Source organism: Leptodactylus fuscus, chromosome 3 (assembly GCF_031893055.1).
Source record: "Leptodactylus fuscus isolate aLepFus1 chromosome 3, aLepFus1.hap2, whole genome shotgun sequence".
NCBI classification, from domain to species: domain Eukaryota; kingdom Metazoa; phylum Chordata; class Amphibia; order Anura; family Leptodactylidae; genus Leptodactylus; species Leptodactylus fuscus.
In genome coordinates, this window is record NC_134267.1 from 67,213,180 (window position 1) to 67,229,111 (window position 15,932).

At 39.5% G+C, this 15,932-nt stretch overlaps 1 protein-coding gene across 2 annotated transcripts in view; it reads right to left on the bottom strand.

Annotated features, from left to right (window-relative positions):
- Nucleotides 1–626: 626 nt before the first annotated feature.
- Nucleotides 627–15,932, bottom strand: part of ERMARD (ER membrane associated RNA degradation) — a 37,688-nt gene continuing 22,382 nt past the window's right edge. For both annotated transcript variants that reach the window (XM_075267698.1, XM_075267697.1), the window contains exons 9-19: nt 14,342–14,456; nt 13,295–13,397; nt 13,048–13,077; nt 12,047–12,115; nt 10,221–10,388; nt 9,831–9,917; nt 8,596–8,675; nt 7,544–7,672; nt 5,236–5,454; nt 2,332–2,445; nt 627–771 (exon numbers count right to left, since the gene is read on the bottom strand). In XM_075267698.1, coding sequence (XP_075123799.1) covers nt 627–771; nt 2,332–2,445; nt 5,236–5,454; nt 7,544–7,672; nt 8,596–8,675; nt 9,831–9,917; nt 10,221–10,388; nt 12,047–12,115; nt 13,048–13,077; nt 13,295–13,397; nt 14,342–14,456 — 1,259 coding nt within the window. The remainder of the gene's footprint in view (nt 772–2,331; nt 2,446–5,235; nt 5,455–7,543; nt 7,673–8,595; nt 8,676–9,830; nt 9,918–10,220; nt 10,389–12,046; nt 12,116–13,047; nt 13,078–13,294; nt 13,398–14,341; nt 14,457–15,932) is intronic.

Sequence of the window (15,932 nt, forward strand, 5' to 3'; positions counted from 1 at the left end):
TTATGGTAAAATTGTGTGTTTTTACTAACAATTCTGATGTATTTTTGTTAACACGAATCTAATGTTATATTTCTATGTGTAGGATGTGTTACAAAACCATTACAGGGGATATTCGTACACATCAGGGAGAGTGTGTGCCTACATAGGCAGTACGGAGACTTACCTGCTCCGCTAGGGATTCTGGGTAAAAAATATGCAAATCTATTCTCCAGGATGTAATTAGGAGAACAGAGTGCACTCTGTACACCAACCTATAGAGGGCAGCATCCTTAACATCATGCATGACTCAGTTAAAAAGTCTATTTAATCATGATGTGGATTTAATTGCCAAATTAGTATTTCTCTTCCAAAAGGAACAGATTCCCAGCTATAGACAGCGCTGTTTCGGCCTATTGGGCCTCCTCAGCATAGCACAGGGATACTGATTTGGCAGAGTGAGAGACTATAGACCAGGGTATGGGGGCACTCGTCCACATTAGGGAGAGTGTGTGCCTACATAGGCAGTACGGAGACTTACAGGGTGCAATGTTCTCCTAATTACATCCTGGAGAATAGAAAACCATTACATACACACACATAAAAAACGATATACATCCACAGACAGATGAATACTCAGGTTTTGTCTCTTACACAGCTTTATTGTTTTCATGAAATGTTTTTATCTTTAATAGGATTGTACTTGTCATCTGAATAGTTTCGTCCCATCTGTTCTTCTCTGGGCTAGTGCAGCTTGAGAGATTTTCTGTGAACTGTAGAATGGACTTTAAATACCTAGTAAAAACAACAAAGTATCAGGTGGTAGAAGTTGTAAGATACCATATTGTACAAGGAGAAACCGTCACAAGCTGGGATTTTATCTAAAACATTTGGAAATCGGCCACACCACATTATCTCCAAAGACTGAATGAACTCTGCATTAAATAATAAAGAATAGTGGAGTATACCACACTATTCACTTTACATTGCCCCCCCCCCCCCCCCAAAGAAAAAACATTGAAGGGAGAAATAAAAGCTTCTTTATATTTCACATTCATTTTTACAGTCACTCTTGGTTTTTGCACAACTTTTCTGCAAAATTTGGTCTCATCCTAAGGTTCCTTTTAGGATTTGGGATGATGTTGAGTGGTGAGGAACGCCCCTCCCTCCCAGTACTAGTCTATGGTATGGTACTGTTAGGAGGAGAGGGGCATTCCTCACCGCTCAGCATCATGGCTGGGCGATATGGAACGCCCCCTCTGACAGTACAGCGCTATGGACTCTACTGTCAAGAGAGACGTTCCTCACAGACTCAGAAACGCTCTTCTGACACTGAAGAGCTACGGTAATGGCACCGCTATCTCTTCACCAGGGGCACATAACGGGAAAGCTGAATTCACTGCAGAAAAACAGCAGAAAGTACAAAGGAACTCACAAAGAAAAAAGTGGCTACTGATACCGATGCTGGGTGTTTAACTGTGGCAACCGCCCGGGAGTCGGGCGGCCGCCATAGCCGCCTGGTGTCTGCTGTATGATACAGCAGACATCATGCGCTAATGCCAACGGTCGGCCAAAATCACCCACTCTGCAAATGTATAAAAATATTTTTGCATACGGTAAACACCGTAGCGGGGAAAAAAAATCAAAAGTGCCAAACTGCCATTTTTTCAATGTTTTTCCTCGGATAAAAATTTTAATAAAAAATGATCAAAGCAATACCAATTCAACAAAATGGTATAACTAAAAAGTACACCTGGCCCCTTAAAAAAGACGCTCTATACATCCCCATACACCGAAGTATAAAAAAGTTACGGGTGTCAGAACATGGCGACTTTTAGAAAAAAAAAAATTTTGGCACAGTTTTGGATTTTTGTTAAGGGGTTAAAATGTAAATAAAAGCATATAAATTTGGTATCCCGAGAATCGTACTGAAACATAGAATACCGGTGACATGTCATTTTGGCTGCACAGTGACCACCGTAAACATGAATACCGTAAGAAAATCGCACAAATGCACTTTTTCTTCAAATCCACCCCATTCTGAATTTTTTTCCAGCTTCCCAGTACATTATACAGAATAATTAATGGTAGCATCATGAAGAAAAATTTGTCCCGCAAACATTAAGACTTCATATGGCTCAGAGAGTGGAGAAATAAAAAAAGTTATGGGCTCTGGAAGGGGAAGCGGGGGGAGTCAAAAACGAAAATCAAAAAATGGTGTCGGCGGAAAGGGGTTAAAGAAATGATCACCCATATCAAAATCCAGGAGAAGCAAAAACCAAAGAGTAACCCAAAAAAAAATCCTCTGTGCAAACAATAGTAATATTTCCATATTTCTCATTTCTAGCACCTTACTTCAAGTATTTCTGGGATTCCAAATAAGTCTTTTCAGATGCGCTGTGTATATTGTGCAAATTCACCATCACTATTGTAACAATCAGACGCAGAATTGGAGACAGTGACCTAATGCTGAGACAGAAATAAAAATGTGAACTAAAAATGGATGTCTTACCAAGCAGATCAGTAAATGGCGATACATGAATACTAAATGAGAAGGAAGTTGTGGAATAATACAACAATGTATTTCAAAACAGATTTTTAAACATTTACATCAAAGTTAAAGAAAGTTTGCCAGCAGACATATGAAATTAGCTCCACATTTAGATAGGTTGGGCTCTCCTGAATCTAGCAGCACTGCTATGAGAACTGGCGCATGCACAGTACAGCTGAAAGTGAGGAGGGGGACCAGCTTCATGCGATTCAGTGCGAGAGCTCAGGGCCAGGCGAGATTTCAGCTAACCTGTCAATCAGGGAGGGATGGAAGCCAGTAAGGTGAACTTATACTGTACTGTACCCCTCAACACATATTGCATCAAACAACATTTGGCCCACAATGATGAAGAACAATCAGACAATGATAGATGTCCATTGTCCTGGTATTGGTATTACCAGTAGTAGGAAGGTCTCACACAGGCAATATTTAACACTTTACTCATTATTTCAGTAATATTAATTTTTGGAGAAGCCCAATTGAGGCTCTTATGAGAGCAAATACCCTTTGCTGTTCAGGGGAAGTTTTTTTTTTTTTTTTTTTTAACTGAGTGGACAGATAGTAGAGTCAAGCCTATTACATACCTCAGCTGACCCTACATATTCCCTTTGCCTACTCAGCAGGCACCATCTGGCTTAGGTGACAACTGAAATTAAATTGTTCAATTGCAAACTTGCTAGGGTTTCAGAATACATAGTGTATGGCACAGGTGGCAGCTACATTGCTAATGTACACCAGAAAGACCTAAGCACGTGTAAAAAGGTGATTTATTTTTTATTTTTTTTAGTTTATTTCATTTTTTACTATTGTACGTATTTTAGCATTTGGCTTTGCCTATTATTCAGTTAATATTGAAGCAGATAAAATGTAATTTTCTAGGTCTTATTTAGGGAAATATAGTCAGAAAAAAAAATACTTTCAGGGAGTCTTTTAGCAGATTCCAACCTTTTCAGCTAAACACAAAGTGTAGGTTGCTGCACTCATTCCAGATCTGCCTTTTTATGTCGAAACGATGCTCTGACACTGAGAAATTTTTTGCTTTATAAATATATGAGTCCCAAGTGCTACTTAAGTGCTGCTGTATCCATACACCCATAAAGACTTCTCCATCAATCTGCTATGTACTGAGTGCAGAAGGAACAAGAGATGTGTGTGTGTGCTGACAATCCCTGACTCTCTACAAGACTACTGTTATGGGCTCCTTAATAGTCTTCAAGGGACAAGACCCACAGATATGATTCTGACATATTACACACTGTGCATAGGATAGCATGACTGTATTTTGGCATGACAAAGGTGATAAGGAGTAGTAGGTGGGAAGGGAAGAATGTCCTTTATAATGAAAGGGTAGCGAGCAAATATGGAATTGCATGGGCTAGGATGAAAGCCTAGACACTGCGATCTCAGGGAACGCTCTAAGTAGTACTTGTGGTTCATTTGCGGTTACACGGCAAATTTCTCAGCACTGAAACACAGTTTGGACATAAAAACGGTAGGATTAGACTATATGTGCAATGTGTTTATTTTGTGGTGCCTGATGAGACATTTATTCTATCAATAATTTAGAACCCAAAAATTAACCTTCTTTAGACACAGTCTCTGTATATAAGAAAAAAAAAAAAATCATCATTCAGTTACCCCCTTGCAGAACATCACATTGTAGTGACTTGGCGTCATACGTGTCCAATGACAATCGATGCTACTCACTCTAAAAATATGTGCTCTGCCTCCTTAGTTCACATTGAGATTTTTGCAGGCTGAAAAAATCTGCTTCAAGAATTAGGAAACCTTTTTTTTTTATGTGGTTTTTGTCACATTTTTTGCTGTGTTTTTTTGCTCCAGCACCCTGTATGGGTCTGGAAACTTCCTTTTAAAAATCAACTAGAAGAAGAAAAACTGCTAATGCTATTGGAGGTGGATTCCGTCTAAAAATAAGCCTGCGGGGGCCACACGGTGGCTCAGTGGTTAGCACTGCAGTCTTACAGCGCTGGAGTCCTGGTGTTCAAATCCTGCCAAGGGCATAAAACCATCTGCAAGGAGTTTGTATGTTCTCCCCGTGTTTGCGTGGATTTCCATCCCATGTTCCAAAGACATACTGATAGGGAAAAATGTACATTGTGAGCTCTATGTGGGGCTCACAATCTACAAAAAAAAAAAAAAAAATTAGCCTGCAAAAAACTACGTATGAACATACCCTTAGCAGTCCAAGTGTTATGCTACAAACCTTCTCAGTTCAGTGTTCTCCTTGTGTAGTTCATTTTACTATATTTTTTTATTTATTGTTTTGTAATTGTATTTTTTTTTATTTGCCTTTACATTTGACTATATTTATTACAGCCTTGTTCTTGATGCCCTCATTTGACCGGGTTGGTTCAGATCACAATAAATACCACTCAGACCTGAGCAATCTTAGAATGGAGAAAGGACAATACAGCACTCAACATCTTCTGGTCCAGGTCACCAGTATCAGATTAGTTCATGTTTCAATGACAGCCCCCAGGCCAGAAAATATAACTTACTATTAGACCCGGACACTACTGTGCTGCTGCTATTAGCTGTTGTTTTGTCTCGCCAGCATAAAGTGTCCAGATCTGACTGTATTTAACAGCTTCTGAGCCAGGTGCCATCATTGAGACCAGAACCAATCTGGTTCTCAATGCAAAAATTTGGAAAGGGGTATAATATATACATTAAAAAAATGTACAAACCAACACAACAAGCGCTGATAGTTCTGCCTTTGACGAGATCGCAGTGTCTTGTTTTGCCATTGTTGATATCTTAGGTGTGAGGTAGAAACAATATTATCGGATACTTGATGGCACTGAGTACAGACTTTGCGCAGAACACCCACTGCTTCCAAGACCAATCGAGGAGAGTAAAGGTTTGAAATAGGTTTTCTGCAAAGCTCTGTCATAGCGACAAACCACCTAGTGTAATAGAGATCAATATTAGCCTCCTGCATAAAGTAACAGTTCAAGGTATTGTTTGACTATATTTCCAGAACTCTCTACAGTCATTCTTGAACGTATAATAAATGAAATGTTTAGAAGCTCAAAAAGATTTCAAATCGGCCCTACAAGGTGTGTGTACACCTACATCTACTAAATGTACATTCAGCCATCATCACAGTCCTGCTCCCAATAGTTCACTATACCTTATAGTGTGATGAACTTGTTACCAACACTCCTTCACTAACAAAATCAGAACTTCTATGAACTGAAATTAAGAATTACAACACAAGGGCGTTTCAAGACTACAAACGTAAACTCAGCTATTTCACCCCTTGAGTAAATGGCAATGTCAGGATTGTTTATGGGGTTTGATAAGCAGTAACAATGTTCTTACCCTTATATTGTGAGTCAGTAGGAGTACAGCGATACCACATTTCTGTACATTTTATGTTTTACTACTATAAAGTTATCGAAAAGTAAAAATTAAAAAAAAATGTTTTGCATTGCCATGGTCTGACACACAATTGTTTTTATATTTCCATTTGTAAGGGGTGTAATGTGTGGAGCAAGGTGATCGAGTTAGTTTTTCCAGATAAAGAAGGTCCCTTTAACAAAAACTTTTATATAATAGCCAAGAGTCTTATGTTCTTCCTCAAGGGAAAGCATACATGATATGGCCTGGACAATATCCATACCACATTCAAAATCATGGTTATTGGCTACACACTGTTATCAGCATCTGCCCACTGCAGGTAGGGTTTTGTTCACACCGTAGATGTGGCCTGTGCCCCATATATGTGTTTATCTGTAAACAAACAACTGAATTTCAGTTGTCTAGTGAACAATATACTGATGTGAAACTAGCCTACTAGCAAAGGCCCTTACACATCATACACACTTTGCAAATCAGTACATTGCAAGCAAAATCAGAACTGAATTCAAAGAGGAAAAGATATATACTTTTCATGTGATCAGGAACCAAACATTGAAAAATATTGGGCAAAAAATATACACCCTTTCAACTACTTCTACAAACTTTAACCTTCCCATAGCCAGTGTTTTTAATTTCAGTTTTCCTGAAAGCTGTAACTATTTGCCATTGAAAGCAATATGATCAGGGGCATAACTTGAGGGTGTACAAGTTGCCCCCATGCCAGGAACCTTAGAGGTGGGGGCCATCAGATGTGTCTTCCCAGTATGAGTACACATAAACATTACATTTGGGGAGCTCGGTACAGATTTTACACTGGGTTCCTGGTGCTTCTTGCTAAGCTGAGTTGAGCTGAATTTTTAAGGCTACTGTCACACATAGGTCTCCCATAGCGCCTTTTCTTGTGGGGGGAAAGAAAAAAGATTTCTTAAATAATTCTGGATGCAGTGTTTTATTGGTATTTCTTCACGTTACGAAAAAAAAAACAAGCAAAAAACAGAAAAAAAACCCATACTAAAACTTCCCAAAGAACAGCCTAATACTGATGACCCTGATACCCTAACGATAGGTCATTCATATTTCAGTTGTGGAAAACCCATTTAATGCACCAAGTATTGAAAATCTTCAAATTATTTGTGTTGAAATAGAAGAATAATGCTTTTACAACAGTATTATTATTCTTAAATAAAAAAAAAAAAACTTGCTATTTAAAAATAAATAAATAAAATTTCCATTTATCACCATAAACTGGACAGTATAACAACTATTCAGGGCTCGTTCACATCTGTGCCCATACTCCGTTCTGCAGGTTTCCGTTTCCTGTACAAATAGGGGCAGTAGACGGAAACCTGCCAGCATGTTTCAATCCCATTCATTTGAATGGGCTTGAAAAGTCTCTGGCCGTGTGCGCTGGTAAGCGTTCTATGCACTCCGCGGCGAAACTGGGTTTTTTTTAAAACTGGACACAGAGTCGGACATGCAGTAATCTGTGTCCGGTTTAAAAAGAACGGTTTCGCCGCGGAGCGCATAAAACGCTTACCGGCGCTCACCCCCGGACTCGGCATGACAGAAGACGGAAATCTGAAAACGGAGTCCAGACGCTGGTTTGAACCCAGCGTCATATGGAATATTTACTTGTCGCTCTGAAGCCAGTTGCTGCAGTCCTCAGTAGTAAAGATGGTCTTTCCTTTGAGATGTAACATTGAAAGAATTTTCTCTATTTCAGAAACAAATGATAGCGCAAGATTCACATGGTCTTGAAACCTAATGGAAAATCATTCATATAATATTACTACATGTGCACATCTGCATAAGCATCTTTCAATTATTCCATGTAAAATAGTGTTACACAGTCTGATTATATTCCCATTTACCATCATAAACATCTTGGAGATCCAATTTTCATTACAACTTTTGTTGTATCTTTGTGTTCAGACACAGAGGAAATTTTACTAAGAAAAACAAATGTTCTGATTCTAGATTCAAAATCACATCTGATCTGCTCATAAAGAGATCTTGGATAAAAAGTCTAAGGGTATGTTCACACGGCGAAAACCTTTTCCACGCAGCTAGCCGCAACGGGATGCCGAATGAATGGACCTAATCAGGAAGGTGTCTCAAGCCGTGGACGCCACGGCTGACTCAGTTGCGGAAATCACAGGAAGATAAGGCATGTCTCTTCTTTTTCCCGCTAGCTGAAAAAAAAATCAGTAGCGGGAAAAAAAAAGCGAGGGACTCCTATTGAAATGAATGGGAGACATTTTTGCAGGTGGATTAGGCATCAAAATCCGCCTGCAAAAAACTATGTGTGAAGATACCCTTAGGCTAGATTCACACGACCAAGTTTCACCCGTAAAACTCTGTCCATGTGTGTGCCAGATTTATGGTCCTGAACACTTATAAACTTTAATGTAAGTCTGAAATTTGGTTGAACACAAAATTATATAAAGATATAACAGACATGAAAGAAAGCGATCACATGTGGGATAACATATGGTGTCTGGTGCTGGATGATCACTGACTCATCGCTCACACTGAAACCATAGGGTCAATGTGACCGATGTACACAGAGCTACAAAAAACAAACAGTAGTTTTGTCTTATTTTTTTTGTTTGCTACAGGGAAAAAAACTGAACACACAAAGTAGCAAACAGTTTATATACTTAATGTGAAGAGAATCCACTTACTCTCTGTTTTCTCTGGGATGATCAAGAGATGGAATTGGAAGTAGGTCCCATTGCTGAAGGCTCTCACAGCATTCTAACACCTGCACATACAGACAAAGAGGATGGTTACTGCAGAAAAAGTTACTTCAAAATGAAAGGAAAATCAGAGAAAAAAAACCCCATAACATAAAGACTATTCTATTTCCCATAAAATCTGTTCTAAAATCTTTATTGCTAAGGAATAACAAGGTTAAAGAACTATGGAAAACCTTCAGTACTCCCTATTATGCATCAAGGCACGAATGGAGGTCATTCTTCAGGAGTGGAATAGGATAGTCGACATGAATGTGTCATAACACGACATACTATGTACTGAAATTGCTTAAAAAGAATCTGTTAGGTGTATTTAGGGGAACAAACCATTTGCAGGCCCTTATGGACCGATGGTTTAGTGTCCTATACAAACACTGTCCATGATTTACCAGGGGTCATCCTGGGTTCACTGTGCATGCACCATACCTCAAACATGTGCAGCGATACTGAGGTGCACTGTCCCAACGTCTATCAACAACTATACCTGCCCTGGGAGGACCAGACATAGTCCCATATTACTCTTTGGGTATCCCTAGGTAATATTTTTTTTCTTTTTTTATCCTGGCCATGACATAATAGTAAAGAGTTATTTGGGATGCTAAACAAACATACCATAAAGGCCCTGGTTGTGGTTTAATGTCCCAAATCCAAGTAGCAGGTTCTAGGTTGAAAATTGATCTACTCATGTGTGCAACCCTGGATTAAAACGAATTTGATAATTTATGCATTGCACATCTTTTCTGTGTTCTTATTAAAGGGCTTATTCAGTCTTTAGGGGCCAAATAATCGTATCATTCAATGCAAAGCACATATCTCCTTTTTAAACTTGGTAGTTTTTAACTACTTTATTTACAGGTCATTGACCTTCGCTGTGACCTTTTGCTTACAGGCTTACTACCCCTCCTTGTGAGCAGTTAAGCCAGCAAATAAAACATCACAACAATACATGACCTCCTTGGTGTCAGAAGCCACTCATAGTGACTTCAGATGTGGGAGTGATTTATTACCTGGTCAGATTTGCATAGGAGAGAAGTGCTGCATGGTCTGAAGAAGTACTGTGACACAACAAAGACCCCGGGGGGGGGGGGGGGGGGGGGGTTAGTTTGTACACTTGTGTGTGTGCACTGCACTAAACACAAAACTGATATTAAATGTTCACTCACCTGCTTTTGGAGTAGTGTAATTGGATGAAACCTGGACTGATATGATCCAACAACATCAATTATTGGGTGTAATACTGCAAAGTCCTCCTGTATAGAAGAAAGCTTTCAGATTAATTTGCTATTAAATAGCACACATTTTGCTTTATCCCTAGTTTTCACAGACGACACAACTTTGATATTGAGGTATTACAAGATCCGTATTTATTATTATTATTATTATTGTTATGTAAGAACATGATGAACAAATCTGTAAGTAGCTGTTGGTAAACCTCTAAATTCTGTCATACACATACATAATTTATATCCTTAGTGCATGTGGAAGCCAGAGGGGTAAGAAGCTGTTTTCATCCCACTAGGGATGAATATGCAACCTGAAGGAGTCTTTCTAACCTTGTCAAAGGAATCTTGTTCAAGATGCTTGTGAAGGAGAAGGATTGAAAAATCCAGTAACTCAATCGCAAATTGTTTAGGGAATTTACATAGCTCTATTTCTCCATGACTGAGATGGTCTCTCACTCTTGGACCCTCCTGATGGTTTAATATGTCCCAAAGAAACTCCTGTTAGACAAAAAAATTTATAATTTATAATTTTTTTTATAATTTAACAATTTATAAAAAGAGGTTTCTGTGATATACTTCAAATGTGTTTGTGTAGACAAAAACATACTGTGAAGAAATGAATTTTTGTACTCACGTAAAACCCTTTTCTCATTGTATTCATTGGGGGACGCAGCACTATGGGCATAGACCTGGCCACTAGGGGGCTGACACTGGGAATAATAAAAGATGTCAGCTCCCCTGGGCTGTACCCTCTCCACAGACACTATGTTAGCCAGTTTGTACCCCAGTGGTAGGAGACAGACACAAATAAAGAAAAAGAGAACGCAGAACACAGAATCAACAGCCACCAACATGTCCTGAATCCGAAAACAGACCTGGGCAGTAACAACAACATTGTCCCCCAATGAATACAACAAGAAAAGGATTTTATGGCGAGTACAAAAATCAATTTTTCTTGCTTATTTCACTGGGAGATAGAGCACAATGGGATGACAACCTTGTCCTTGTGGGATTCAAGACAGAAGACCTGAGTCAACACTAGGCTAAAACTGACTAGCATAGCGTCTATGGAGAAGGAGCCGAGATCTTTTGTTATCCCTAATGTCAGCCTCCTAGTGGCTGGTCTATACACCATGGTGCTGTGTCCGCCAATGAAGTAAGCGAGAAATTACTACATTATTTATTCAAACATATTAAAATGCTTATTTATATATTCAGCTTAGGGCTTGTTCATATCTGTGCCCAGGACTCCGTTCTGCAGGTTTCCGTTTCCTGCACAAACCAAAATTCCAGTCTTCATGACCCTGAGGATGGAGGATGGATGAATTCAGCACACTGTCAGCTTTCCCGTTATGTGCGCCGGGGCAAGAGATATCTTTGCCGTTATAACACAAACAATCTCAGCCCCTGTCAGAAGGGCGTTCCTGACAGTCTAGCTGGGCTGTGAGGAACGCCTCTCCTGATTGTTCTTGTCCATAGACTTGTACTGCGAGTTGGAGGGGCCTTCTTCAAAGCTCAACGTCATGGCTGGGCAGTAAGAAACGTCCCCTCTGACAGTGCACTGTTGGCTTTCTAGCGGTATATAAAACAGCATGTGCCCAAGAACATGAAAGGTCCTCTTTAATAAAGGAATAAGTAAACCAAAAATAGGGCCAAAACAAGTCAAAGTATAGAGAGGCAAAATGTGAATCAGGGCTCTCTTCCTCCTGGTTGGTTTGTATAGGGGTTTTACATGTTTTCCTTTTTTGCATTTGCTATCCTGCTTTACTTTGGATGTATTTATTTGCATTATTTCTATGTGCTTTTTTGCACACTGGGCCATTCACCATTACTACTAATTTGTGAGAATGAGGTACTAGCCTCATTCAACCTTCCAGGACTCTCTTTTTCCATGCCCCCTTGTATTTATGTGGTTATGTTACTTTTTTGTATCTAATTACTAAATATGAATTGTATTTTTCACTTTGCTGTTGTGGGTTTCTATTTTTGGTGTTTGCTTAATAAAGGAATAGCCAAACCTTTTTGGATAAATTTCAACATGACATGTTATACGAAGTAAGCATATTAATGGTAAATCTTTCCCATCACCATTGCATCTCTTATTTATTCTATTAAACACACGTATATACACACCTCTATATACAATAAACACGTACCATGGCCGACTCTCCAAGAGTGCCAGGGAAATTATTAGAAGATCCATCATTTAAATTCTGTGCCAGAATCTAAGAAAAAGCAAAACTTTGTCAACTTCCAGATACTTATTAAAAATGTTATAGTTATCTAGCCACACTACCGTGTCCAGTATGGCATATCATGCCCTTCACTGGCACAAAGAGAAGAACTGTTAACCCACTTGTCATCTCTCTACAAAGCCATGGTAGGAGAGGACAACAGAATTTCTGCTGAAGGAAACACATTTGGGGATTGTCAGTTTTCTGATAGCAGACTTCAAAACATTGTTGAAATAAAGTACAAAGAGGCACACTATCGCTAGGTTCACAACTGCGTTTGGGTTTCCATTCATGGGGTCCACTTGAAAACCTAAACTGCTTAACAAAGTTTTTTTTAAAACTTATTTGCAATGCATTACAATGCTAATGCATTGCAAAATAGTGGAGCTTCTATTGCAGGCTACATAGAGTAGCCTGAAATAGAACAAATAAAAAATGACAGGCCAGGGAGTCTTCACAAGTCTCCCGGCTGTAATAGCAATGTGACGCAGGCCCTGGAGCTGATTCGGGTGCCTGCGATCACTTGGAAAATGGCGCCTCAGTCAGCTTTGACCTTGGCGCCAAGGGGGTTAGTATGCCCACAATCGGTGTGGGCACCGATCGTAGACATTATCACTGGGTGTCTGCTGTATAAAACAGTAGACACCCCGCGGCTATGGAAGCCGCCCGGCTCCCAATCAGTGGCCATAGTTAAACACCCAGCATCCGCCGTAATAGTACGGCAGATGTCGGGAAGGGGTTAAACAATTACAATGACAGAACTGTGTATATAGTTCTAGACTCTCACATAGGCTTTAACCACAAGATGATACAAGTAATCTGATGCGATTATGGAAAAGAAGACACAAAAATAATGAATAAACAACAGTATAATAAATAAGTGACAGAAACTTTAGGTGTCAGGGATAAAGATACAACCTTACCTCATCAAAAGTTGTGTAGAGACTAGTAGACTACAGGGAAGAAAACAACACATATGAATTGCAAAGAATTGATACTTAATGGATAATACAAGTACCTACAAAAACCATTTCAGGACTGATGATCTTAAGGTAAATGCTTCAGGAATCAAGCAGTCATTCTAGCATATACTGACTGAAGTCTCGAAAACAAAGTCAAAATGTACCAAGTTACCATACAGGATTATATAATGTGCCAAAACCTATGTACCTCAGCTGTGAGCATCCTATCGGGACATTCATTAACTATGGTAAAGAATAGTCGCAAGCCAGTTTCAAGTTGTGGTAGTAGGACTATAGCGCAGTCTGCATACCTGTGTGTAGAAGGAAAGACTTAGCACTGGATAGTAACAGAGCATTACTCCAAAATGTCTTAGAATGTTAATGGGTTTCATTCCCGTAGCACTGAAGTACAATTGATAAGATTATACCCTGCAGTAGCCTGCAATATTCAATAAAGATATATTGCTGCCATTGTATGCTGCTTCAATAATTGTTCATCAAAAACTATCCTATTACCTAACTAATAATCTGGCCTAATTTTTTCACCTAACAAAATAACTAGGATTAGGATTCAGTACATTTAGAATTTTCCTAGTGGTCTCAATCTATATCACAGACTCACTACAAAAAAAAAAATAAAAAATTATATATATACTGTATGTGTATATATATATATATATATATATATATATATATATATATATATATAGTTTCTTTTCACACAAAACTCTTCCTCAATCTGCTTATAATAGTCCACTCTATAGCCTCCTATATGCAGATAAAGAAGCGAGTTCAACACCAAGACAGCCATACCATGGTGGAGTTATACTCCGAACATAGGCCGAACATTACACACTGCAGACCCAAACAACTCACTGTGTAAGTAGAGACCCCCAACAATCCTATTCACAGTGATCTAACACCAGTTACACACTCTATTTAATCATATACCAAAATGTTAGTGAAGAAGCTTTGTTAGTATTATTATTTTTATTTTTTTTTAATGTAGATTGTGAGCCCCACATAGAGCTCACAATGTACATTTTTCCCTATCAGTATGTCTTTTTTTGGAATATGGGATGGAAATCCATGCAAACACGGGGAGAACATACAAACTCCTTGCAGATGGTTTTTTGCCCTTGGCGGGATTTGAACACCAGGACTCCAGCGCTGCAAGGCTGCAGTGCTAACCACTGAGCCACCGTGTGGCCCCTAAGCTTTGTTAGTATTATGACATACAATGACATTTTTTTACCTGCCTTGTCTGAATGCAACAATTGCTTCGCTCCAGAACGGAACCATGTGAGGCAAAACAAACTTGGATTGTTTAATTAAACTTTCAGCAATGGAAAGAACTTTCTCATTTAGATCTGTTAAAAGAGAGTAAATATCTAGTCATATCCTTAAAGTAGTCATTGCATAGATGTGAGAAATATTTCTTTTTGCCTGTATGATTTGGACGACCTCTCTTTTTTATTTATTTTTTGCTTCTTCCATCAACTTTATCATTTGGAATGTGTTCTTTATATGTTTTCACTGGTCTGTCAGCGCTATACCTTAGAATGAAGCAGTGAGGCTGCTGGATGGGGTAGTGGTGGAGTTGTGTGTGTGCTCAGCACACCTCCACTCGGATTGGTCAGCCATCGCGCATGTGCAGCATTCACGGTCCTGAGACCTACACTGGCTGTCTTATTCTTTACCAGCTGTAGTGATACTAAGCAATTGGTCATTTAGAAATGGTAGGGGCGTGGCTTACATTATTTCAGACCGGTTCCTGCCGCAGCCCCCTTACGGCCATACATCAGTGCCGCTGGGGGAGTGGGAGGATGTGCAGGACACTGGCTGAACATGCTATAGCACTATACCTTTTGTAATTGAACATATGCCTCTGATGATTTATGCTGGCATACGAATAGCTAGCATTCTGAAAAGCATCAGGCAATCTACTTATGCTTGGTTCACACATCAGTATGCCATCCGTGCGTTTGACTTCAGTTTGAGACTAAAAACGGACTGATGCACATACTGATTGTATATTGACACCTTTTTATGCTGATAGCAAATGCTGTCCTCCCCTAGAGGACAGATAAGGGGATTAAAAGTAGAAAATTGTTAACAGAGTAGGGAGCGTTCACACTACCATCGGTGTCCGACAGCTAGTGTCCACTGCTAATGTCCGTTCAAAATCTTTTGCAGACATTAGCAGCAGACACTAGCTGTGTCCGTGACATTTTGCATTCATTTAAATGGACATCGGGTGCGTTCTTTTACAGTCCGTTTCTCTCCTTAACTGTCCATTCCCAAAGATGTCCGACTTTTCAATCGGACAGCAAAAACCTACATGTCGGGTTTTGCTGTCCGCTTGAAAAGTCAGACATCTTTGCAAACGGACAGTTAAGGACAGACACGGACTGTAAAAGAACGCACCCGATGTCCATTTAAGTGAATGCAAAATGTCACGGACACAGCTAGTGTCCGCTGCTAATGTCCGTACAAAATTTTGAACGGACATAAGCAGCGGACACTAGCTGTCGGACACCGATGGTAGTGTGAACGCCCCCCTAAGGCTCTTTTTTATACTTGGCTTATGATAGGGGAATAGAATCACTGCCATTAGGAACTTTATATACAGGCAGTTAGTATGCTTCTACCCCTTGTATGCCATTACTCATAGGCTACCGTCTTTTAGGGTGAGAGGAGTATCTATTACTAACCAAAAACAGCAATTAGAATACCCCCACCGTGTATACATGATCAGTTAGCTTCCGTAGTATACGGAGTATTCATCACTATATAGAGTTATCAGCTGTGACTAGTTTTCCTATGTATTATAGGGTCTCCTATCC